This window comes from Vitis vinifera, chromosome 14, assembly GCF_030704535.1.
Source record: "Vitis vinifera cultivar Pinot Noir 40024 chromosome 14, ASM3070453v1".
Classification (NCBI taxonomy): domain Eukaryota; kingdom Viridiplantae; phylum Streptophyta; class Magnoliopsida; order Vitales; family Vitaceae; genus Vitis; species Vitis vinifera.
The window spans coordinates 4,936,572-4,947,300 of NC_081818.1; the positions used below are offsets into that span (position 1 = coordinate 4,936,572).

Below are 10,729 nucleotides of genomic sequence, written 5' to 3' on the forward strand. Positions count from 1 at the left end.
TCATTAAAGTTCATTTCTGTATACACTGATAAAATGTGAGGGAAATGATTAACGAATGAGCTGTAAGATCATTTGTTAACTGCTCTGCTCATATCGAATTATTACAGCCTCTACCATTTAAGCTCTAGCATTACAGTGGAAGTTGAACGCTATTTTTAATGGCTGCCCTTCCATTTTGTAAAGCTAGTTTTCTGTTCTATGATTCCGCCGAGATCTGTTAAAGGAAAGCATTTTTGGACTTTTACGGTACATTTGGCCATGTTGTCTTAAACTTGTTTTTAAGTTAAAAAGGAAAATAAAAACTTGTTTTTTTGGTGTGTTTAATGAATTATTTTTAAAAATAATCTTTTTGTTTTGGTTTTGTAAAAGCATTGTAAATTTAATTTATATAATATAAATTATATTTGATTCAAGTCTTGTTAAAAATGGAAATAATTTTATTATTATAAATTAATTAAAAAATAAATAGTTTTTATTAAAACATGAATAATAATATTATAATAGTCATAAATTATTTTTTTTTATAAAAAAATATATTATTTTAGTATATGTTAGAAACATATTAACATATTCGTAAAAAAAATTTTAACACGAGTCAAATTTTTTATATAGTACGAATTAATAATATAGTATTCTATAACATTTTGATTTAATATGCAATTAATTAAATCAATTTTTTGATTCAAAATTATTCTTAAAAGTAAAAATTCATTAAATGATTTAAATTGTTATTTATTTCTAAATTTATAATTTATTTACCTAAATTAAAACAATTTATTTAAATCTATTTTTCGAGTTCTAAATTATTTTTAAAAAATTTTAAAGTCATTAACAATTATGTATTTAAAAAAATAGAATGGCTATTAACCAATTTTTATTCATAAATGGTATTAATAAATTTATTATTTGAATTTCAAATTATTTTTTTAAAATTATTAAATTTGTTAATGAATCCAACTTATTAAGTTTTGTTTAATTTGAAACTTATTAGCTTTGATTAAAAAAAAAATAGAAAATAATAATTCTATATAGAAGAGAAACAAAATAGTCATTTTAAATTAATTTTTGTCCAAAACAATTATAATATTAATTGAATTATTATTAAAGTTTTAAATTATTTTTTTAAATTATTAAATTTATTAACAAAGTCAAGGGATTAAATCTTGTTTACTTTGAAATTTATCTTAGGAGAATTATGTTTTGGGGGTAGATGGGCCCCCAAATTAATAAAAGGTCCATATAACTCTTCAAATTGAGCCCAAGACCCAATGAAAGTATGGAAATTGAGTTGAAGGATATCATCCTTCAGTATTTCCAACAATGCCCTTCGTTGATTTTGAGAAAAAAATTAATATTTTTGAAAAATACTTTTATTTAATTTAAATTTTTTTAAAATAAATATATTTAATTTAATATTTTTTTAAATACTTTAATTTAATTTAATATTTTTGAAAAAAAAAATTATTTAATTTAATATTTTTGAAAAAAAATTTATTTAATTTAATATTTTTGAAAACTACTTTTATTTAATTTAGTATTTTTGAAAAAAAAATTATTGAAAAAAAATTATTTAACTTAATTTTATAAAATATTTTATATGTGTTTTTAAAGGGTATATTTGTCCGTTACTATTTCATATCCTTCAACTCAATTTAAAGAGTTATATGGACCTTTTGTTAATTTGGGGGTCCATCTACCCCCAAAACATAATTCTCCCATTTATCTATGTCATAGTACAAAAAAAAAAAAAAAAAATCAAAAAATAAGGATTTTATGTAAAAGATAAATAATAAAATTATTTTAGACCAATTTTTGTCCAAAAATTTATAATATTAATTGATTCACTATTTGAATTTTAAATTATTTAAAAAATTATTAGACTTATTAATAAATCCAAAATCCAACGATTAAATTTTATTTAATTTGAAATTCATTTGCTTAGTAAAAAAAATCAAAAAATAATAATCCTATGAAAACGATAACTAACAAAATTGGTTTAGACTCATTTTTGTTCATAAATATATGATATTAATTGATTCATTATTTAAATTTTAAATTATTTTTAATAATCATTAGACTCATTCATAAATCAACATATTAAATCTTGCTTAATTTAAAGTTTACTTACCTAATTAAAAAATTGTAAAAATATGATAAACTAACCCATACATTTAAAATAAATTTTGATTTATGATCAACAAATGTTATTAAGTTTCATAACTTTTGTATTAACTAAATCAATTTTTTATTTTTAAATTACTTTTAAAATTAATTAATTTTATATATCAAATACAGTTTGATTTGAAATGTATTTACTTAATGAAATGTTTTAAAGAAATTATAAAAAATCAGAAAAGTATTATATTTTGAGATTTTTTTTGTATAAACCCTCCATGGCCAAGTAAAACCATCTGTAGAAGGTTAAACAAGAGGCAATCTAAGGTGGATGCTGCTGAGGTGGTAAACCATAGCCACCAACATAGGTCACCGGCCTGTAACCAAGTGGCAATGGCACATTACCAGAGTAATGAGGGACAGACCAATTGGGGTTTGCATTAGCAGCCATGCCTGCAGGTGTTCCAGCCAAATTAAACTGTCTTGTGCCCAGATTTGCAACAGCACCCGGGTGGGTTGTGGTCAGACCGAACTGCCCAGTGCTCCAACTTGCTCCAAAACTCGATCCATACTGCTGAGCTGGTGGGATCATATATTGGTTGACAGGATTGAAATTAGTCAATCCATAGTGTCCAGCCGATAAGCTCATATGTGGGTTAGTGCGAGCGGAGCCTGCCAAACCATAATATCCAGGTGGTGCAGTTAAGTATGGCGCCGCTTGACTAGTCAACAAGCTGGCCTGCTGGAGATGGTATGATTGCATAGACGTAATAGAGGAGGAAGTACCAAAATGACCCTTTGGGGCAGCTCCTGCTAAAACAGCTGTCTGGCGGCGTTTATTTCCACTCTGCTGATTCGATTGAGCTTCCAGTGCCACAGCACTCCGCTTTTTTCCAGTCTGTTGTTGAGGCTGAGCCTTGGAGGCAGATGCAGGGCCAGTTGCTGGAGAGGAGGGGGCAGGGGATGGAGTGGGGTCAGTGGCAGCAGCAATAGCTTCATTCTCTCTTTTTAGCCTTTTGAGCTCTCCAATGTTTCTGCGCAGGGGCTCAAGCTGGAATTGGGCTTCAAGCTTGTATTTAGAGATGCACTTTGCTACAGCTCTCAGAGCAGCCAATTCTTTGCTTGCAGCCTCTTTCTATGGGGAAATTTAATGAATGCCGTATGCAAAGGATGGCAGTTCGCTCTTAAACATAGGAAGTCACTCATGGAATCATGAACAAGAGGCGTACATACCTGTGCTTCAAGTGAGAGCTTTCCCTTCTTGCGAATTTTTTTAACTGCCTTCTTGGTAAGCCTCAGATGAGCTTTGATCAGGTGTACTGGTGGAAACAACTTGACAAGCTCAAATTCGTAAATAAATTTCATGGCCTGAATTTGCCTCCCCTTCGTGATGAGTTTTTGGATGAATTCTGTACAATTGGAACATATAGTTCAGATATCATCACACTGGCATAGCAATATAGAAAGCAACCAAAAATAACTTTTCAACACCTCTATTCATCAATACACACAAGGAAAATGCACATCTTAGATGGGGCTGCTAAAAATAGTAAGAAGCAAACATGAGATCAACAGTAAACTAGATCATTAATCAAGCAAAACTCATAATAAATAAGAGCAGGATTCACATCAAGGACATAGTTAACAGAACTCTTCCTGGACAAACATTGCAACCACTAGGAAAGCTAGTCTCTGAAATTAATAGGAAATTATTTCTATTTCCTAGGATATCTTTCAGATACCTGATGAAAATTATTGAACATAATTATCCATGGCAAATGTTTCATCAATCTTAAAATCTCTCCAAAACATCTAAGTTTCCATGTAGCTTGAAAAAAGAAAAAGAAAAAAAGAGGGATGAAAGTCTAGGAGAGGAGTTCATGCGTCTTCATTAGACTGCATATCATAGTGGTTGTAATAGTATCTCATGTGTCATTTTGTTAAAAGCATCAACTAGCATTATGTGAACAAGGCTGGTTTATCCAGCATGTTTCCTGTAGAGTGTCATCCAACATATGGTAGGAGCCACCTTTCATGTATTTGAAAAGTGTAGATCGTTTGTGCTGCAGGCACAACAGTAATTCAAGTGGCTTTTCTAATTTTATTTTCATTTTGTACTTTTTCCAAACATTAGATCCAGTCTTAAATTGAAGTTCTGAATAGACTAGTGAGTCTATACGATACTCAAGGCAGACCTTAATTTTTAGATTCTTTGTATTGTATTTCCAGTACTTCATATTTGTTTTGAATATTCTGGCATTAGGCTTTTCGATCTTCTTCAAACAGTTCTTTTGATGCACTACCATCTGTATGTGTATGAGGTCATGGTGCAATAAAAAAACTGAGGAAAATGAAATGAAATGGATAATTCAGATTAGTTTCATTGAATCATAGGAGAAATGGGCCATATACACACTGTGCTAGGCAACCATAGATCTTAGTATTGTAGAATACACAGTTATAATATCCAGCCCTTCTCGAGGTTCACAATTCATGCAAAGAAAGCCACTTTTAAGAAGGAAAATGAAACCAAATTTCCAATCCTAGAGTCACCTGCCTGTTCCACATCCAAAGAATGAAATAAAGAATTCAATGAAAAAACACATTCTTGCACCTCCCAAACCACTGAACCCAACCTCCATGCGTGGCAAAAACCCATACAACCTACCTAGGAATAAACCTCATCTTTGGCTTCCAGTCTTAAACTGTCCTCTAAAATCCCAGATTCAAATGCTTTTCTTTCCTCCACTTTCAACGTATGTAATAAGACATTTAGCCTCCTTTTCAAAGACAATAAAAGGGGGGTCAGGAAAATCCATCCATAAGTTAAAACCTCTGCACCAAGCACCATGCAGTAAAAGCATGAAACTGTCATCCCAAAGATGGAAATATTTAACCTTCACCTTGTTGCCAAACCAATCCTCACCCAGGCTTCCATACTTCTAGACAAGAAGACATCTTCGTAAACTATCTTGTCCACTGTATTTCTCAAGAATCATTTCCTAAGAGTGCTTTATTCATGATCTGCAACTTTCTAAAACCCAAGCCCCAAACCTTTTGGGATGCACACAGAATTGCACTCCACTAGATTATACTTGAATACCTTCCCCATACATATATTTCTTTGAATCTTCTCAAACTTCCTAGCCACAGTCTCAGGTATGGTTAAACAGAGAAAACATCAGGAACCTAAAAAGACTACTGCTGCCATCTGCATAACCTCACTCTTTACAAACTTACCTTCAACTGAGACCCAATGCACCATCTGCATACAGAATCTGACACAGCAGCACTGACAAAACAAACCATTTTCCCTTAGGCTAAAATCCATCAAAGAATCATTGTTCCATAGCCTTGGAGATGAGGCTCCTAAAAACCTCCATGCTAAGATTGACAAGAATGGAAACCATGGATCACCCTAACTGATGCCTTTGAGGACAACAATGACTAACACTTGATAGGACTTCCTTACACTACAAGCCAAAATTATTCTCTTTTTGATTGGCAAAAAAAGAGAACATACTTAAGGTGCCTTAAAAGAGCACAACAAAGTACACATGAGGTATACAATATGTGGCAAAATGCCAAACACAGAAAGAGAACAAAAAACAACCTCCCTCTCCTTACTTTAAGTACAACTAATCTACAAAGCTTGTCATGAACATTAGTTGGTGATCAATGTACATCTTAACCCATTCCAACAAGCAAAAGAATATTTAATTGCTTGATCCAACAACTCGGCATCCTCAAAGGACCTCTTGTTTCTTTCCTTCCAAAGGTCCAAAACCAACATAAAGGAGTGGCCCTCCAAGTTTTCTTTTGCTTCTTCCCCACAATAGAATTGTGCTAGCATAAAAGATTTTCTCTAACCATGGAGTGCATCACCCATGTCACATTAAACAAAGAGAAGACCAATTGCCACAACATACTTGCTTTGGCACAATGAATGAGTAAATGATCAACTGATTCTTCTTCCTATTTATACATGCAGCATTTGTTCGAGATTATCCAACCCCTCCTTTTGAGTTTTGAGTTGGTCAATCATTAGAATCTTTCCCAAAAAGGCTTCCCCCGCCCCCAAAAAAAAAAAAAAAAAAACGAACACTATCTTCATAGGCACCCAAATTATATTGGTTGGAAAGAGGCCCCTTTCTACCCTAGGGTAAGGATGCGTAGAGGGATTTAACTGAGAAAATGTCACTCTTGTTTTCCTTCCAACAAGAGAGAGAAAGACGATCCCCTTGCCTCAAACCCTGGGAACTCTGAAAAAAACTAGAAGGGGATTCATTGACTAGAACTAAGAATCCTACCGTGGTTATGCACCATTTAATCCATCTAACCCACATGTCACCATATCCTATGAATCAACATCGAGATTTAGAAATCCCAATTTATGGTTATAAGTCTTCTCAATATCTATTTTGCAAATGACCCCATTGTTAGAACTCTTAAGCCTCAAATTAATAGTTTCATTGGTAATAAGTACCACATCCAAAACTTCAGCAAAGAACTTGCACAATACCCTAACCAAGTTGATAGATCTAAAATCTTTCAACTCTTCTACCCCACCTTTTTTTGGAATAAGGACTAAGAAGTTGCATTTAAACTTCTTTGGAAGGTAGTGTAAAGGTACCATGATCAAAGAACTCTGGAAAAAAAAAAAAAAAAAAACCCCGTGCCTCATCTTTGACAATATCTCGACGAGCTTGCCAAAAAGCCATAGAGAAACTATCTGGTGCTAGGGTCATTTCCCCATATAACTTATATAGGGCAGCAAACACCTCCTCCTCTAGAAAAGGCTCATCCAAGCTCTTCAACTAGTCAATCCCTAAAGATATGATATTCATACCACTATTTCTAAACCTCTAATCCCCTAATTTGAAGCCATAGAAACCCCATTCTTTAACTCAACCTCCTCAATTAGCCAAACACCATTTACTTTAACCTTGGTCAAGAAATTTTTCCTATAACACACATTGGCCATTTTGTGAAAAAAAAAAAAAAAAAAACTTGTTATTTTTGTCCCCATCTCTTAACCAAATTTCTCTTAATTTCACCTCCACATAGTCTTTTCCATTGAAGCCCACTTGCTAAACTCCTCCACCGTCACCCTTTTGGCCTCAACCACCATAATCAAAAAGATATGCTTGTCTCTCCTTAGAATCCAAAAGACCAATTCGGTTTAAAGCCTCCAGCTTCCTAGTAGAGACATTCCCAAATATCTCTTTGTTCTACAGCTTTAGGTCTTGCTTAAGTGTCTTCAGCTTCTCTGCCAGAATGTGGCTAAAGGACCCACTCACAGTATACCCGCCCACTAACTCCTAATGAGATCTTTAAACCCTTCTACTTTGAGCAAATATTATTCTATCCTTCCCAAAAACACCATAATCATGATAGGCACGCTAAGAACTGCAATGTACACAAACAAGCCTTCTAGATATCTAGCCTACATAGAGAAATCACAATATACACAAACTAGCCCTGTACATATCTAGCTTGCAGAGAACCCAAGGATTGGTGACTAAGATTCCATCCCCTCAAAGGTTACCAAAAACGATAGAGAGAGGTAATGAATTCCATGACCCAAACAATAAAGGGAGCAACAAAACATTTTTCATCTTGATAATTGAGGACTCCATCCCCTCAAAGGTTCTTGAATTTATTTCCTTCCAAGTAACACCAAGCCAAGCAAAGAGGAACCACCGTATGACCAAAAAACAGTAAAGGGAGTAACATAACCTCTTTTAGCTTGGTAATTAAGATTCCATCCCCTCAAAGGTTCTCAAATTTTTTTCCTTCGGAGTACACAAAGCCAAGCAAAGAGGAATTGCTCTTCACTCCTTTCTCCTATTGTTCTTGATATACTATTATTCTAACTTAGAAAGAAAACCATAACCATAAAGCCTATGAAACCGGGGAATGAATTGACAGGTGTTTAGTGGTTCCTCCTTACTGTTGTATAAGTAACCAACCGATCAAGCTCCAACTTCCCAACTTAAGACTGCCCATAGTCAATATTTTTTTCCCTAAATTACTATTTCAAAGAAAGCCATTTTTAGACAGGAAATAGATCTCCAAAACCTCTTAAGCATTCAACCTTCACCTTCTTCTCCTTCATCTCAAGTTTGCCAAAAATCTCTCTATTCCATCCGTTCATTTCTTATTCAAGAGCAGATTTTTGGAGAAGTGAACTAGGCCATCTAATAATATACCAAAAGTACCATCATCCACCTTGTCCAAGAACTTTTTCTAAGCCCATACTTTTAGAATAGACACAGACCTTGCCCAAGCCAAAACCCCTTGTAATACAAAAGATGGACCTATGAGGAATGATTACACCCCATCATCACAGAAAATGCCTTCCACTTGCAGGGGAAGGAGGAAAATGCCTAACTTAGACAAACTTGATCCTCTTCATAGTTGGACCATGTGAACTACTACATCCCATTGGCATAACCAATGAGCTAATTCATGGAGGACACAAAAAAATAAAAAATAAAAAGGCAGAAGAACATGCTATACTCATAACACTTTTAATGGCATGTATGATAATGACAACTCCAGCATGTCCAGAGATTCTCATCCATAAAAGCGCCCAGTTACTTACAAGGAAGTAAAGGCATAAACAAATGCTAAGGTATTACTCCTCCCCATGCACGAAGGATGGAGAAGGTCACCTCCTATAGATCGTGAAGGTGACTCTTTAGAGCTTTCATGGACTCAGGCCCATGGATGGAGTGGGTGTCTAAAAACACCCTTATGAGGATAATATCTAGCTATATCTCCCCCAAAGGATGGAGTGATGTAAACTGAGCCCTCACATGACTAGTGTCAACTCACCTCCCCCTTCATAGGTATTGTGTTAACCTAATCTCTAGTAGGGGCTGATGTCAACTTGACCTGTCCATGGTGGTTGCATGGAGGTGACTCCTAGAAAGGTGTTCAACTGACCTCCCTTAGAAACATGATATTTGCATGATTCCTCCCTTCTCTTTGTGTGAGTGGTATTGATATGCACCTCCTTCTATGTGAATCCCATTCCTCAAAATTTTCCCCATTCCATGATCTCTCCATTGAATGCCCACGCTTATACAACTACTTGGGTCAGAAGTATATCTAGGAAGGTCCTACATGAACTTGGTGCATGATGATCTGTGTTCTAAAGGCGCAAGATATGCAATCAACAAACTTAATTTATTACATGGAGAGATAAATAAGATGAATTTCCCAAAACTGAAGACGAAAATAAATGTTATATAATATATAACATGGGCTTGTTTTATTTCATTCGCTTCCTACCATTTCATGGCAACTAATCAGAAGTTTATAACAAAACATGCAGACAACAACATTAACCATTCAGTGCATGTGCATGTGCATATGCATATACAACATACATATAGAAATTCATGGAAACCCAACTCTACCAAAACTCACCAGGCATCTTCTCCTCAAGCTCAAGAACCCGACACAACTCTGGTGCCCGATCCCGCACTGCAACAACCTCAAAAAGCTCCAAAAGATCATCTCTATCAAATTCCCCCACCAACCCATATATCCCCAAAATCTCCAAAAACCCCATTACTTCCCCCATACTCTCCATCCTCATCTTCTCCTTCCACTCCACCGCCAACCGCCTTGCCTTCTCCCTCACCTCACCGTCGACCTTCGGCGGAATACTAACTAACTGAACCAACTGCTCCAACAACAGCACGCAATGCCTAACGACACTCTCCTCAAAATCACCCTCACCGTTCTTCAAGAGCAGCAGAATCGCATCCAAAACTAGGGTAGCTGGACTTGGCGATGATCGAAGGGCGTCGGAAACTTGGCTACGAATGGAATTGGGTTGTTTGTGGCTAAAGAGATTGATGAGAGTGGACGGATTCGATTCAATTTGCTGCAATTGAGATTGGAGTGTCTCGAGGCGGTTTCGGATTGAGGAATGGAGAGAGGAGAAGTGGGCGTCGAGGTCGGACCACTGGAGAGTGAAGGAGGCGACAGAGGAGGCGTTGGATTTTAGGGTTTCGAAGGCTTGTTGGAGGGCTTCCTTCTTCGATTCGGCGAGTTTGAGGTCCGCTATGATCTTCTCCAGTTTCGACATTGTTGGAGAAACCCCAGCCCTACCCTAGGAGGAACAAGAAGAAGAAGAGATTGGCTCATAAAACGCTGCGTTTTGGCGGGACTCCGCCGATTTCGTGTTCGAATCCATGTCTTGTTTTGCTTTGGCCTCCGTCTGCCCTAATAATTCTAACAAATTTTTTAAATCAATTTTTGAAAAACGTTAAAATTTATATATATGATGTGATTAGAGTATCTCAAAAATATAAATTGAAGAATTTGCTCAATAAAAAATACTAGCTTTTACAGAGAAAAATAATTAAGCATAAATTCATAGTGGAAGTCGGAAAATTCTTTTCTGAGTTCCAATTTTTTTATTCCAATTTTCAATGGTTGTACAAAAGTGAAAGGTTCCGATTTATTTTACATATTTTTAAATATTTTCTATAATATTTTATTTTCAATCATTTTTCTTATTTATATAAAAAATAATTAAAACATATTTTCATAAAACACCTTATTTTCAAAACAAGTTTTTAGAATGTTTTACGTC

General features: G+C 34.9%; 1 protein-coding gene across 2 annotated transcripts; it reads right to left on the reverse strand.

Annotated features, from left to right (window-relative positions):
• Positions 1 to 2,338: 2,338 nt before the first annotated feature.
• LOC104881434 (inactive FRIGIDA-like protein 2) lies at positions 2,339 to 10,565 on the reverse strand. Of its 2 annotated transcripts, XM_010661690.3 has the most exons (4): positions 9,553 to 10,565; positions 3,349 to 3,524; positions 2,902 to 3,250; positions 2,339 to 2,787 (listed from the first exon to the last, which is right to left on the reverse strand). In XM_010661690.3, exons 1-4 carry the CDS (start codon positions 10,217 to 10,219, stop codon positions 2,438 to 2,440), a joined length of 1,542 nt encoding a protein of 513 aa, XP_010659992.1. In that variant the 5' UTR covers positions 10,220 to 10,565; the 3' UTR covers positions 2,339 to 2,437. The 2 variants fall into 2 exon arrangements, with proteins under 2 accessions (XP_010659992.1, XP_010659991.1); XM_010661689.3 differs by having other exon boundaries at positions 2,339 to 3,250; positions 9,553 to 10,516.
• Positions 10,566 to 10,729: the final 164 nt, after the last annotated feature.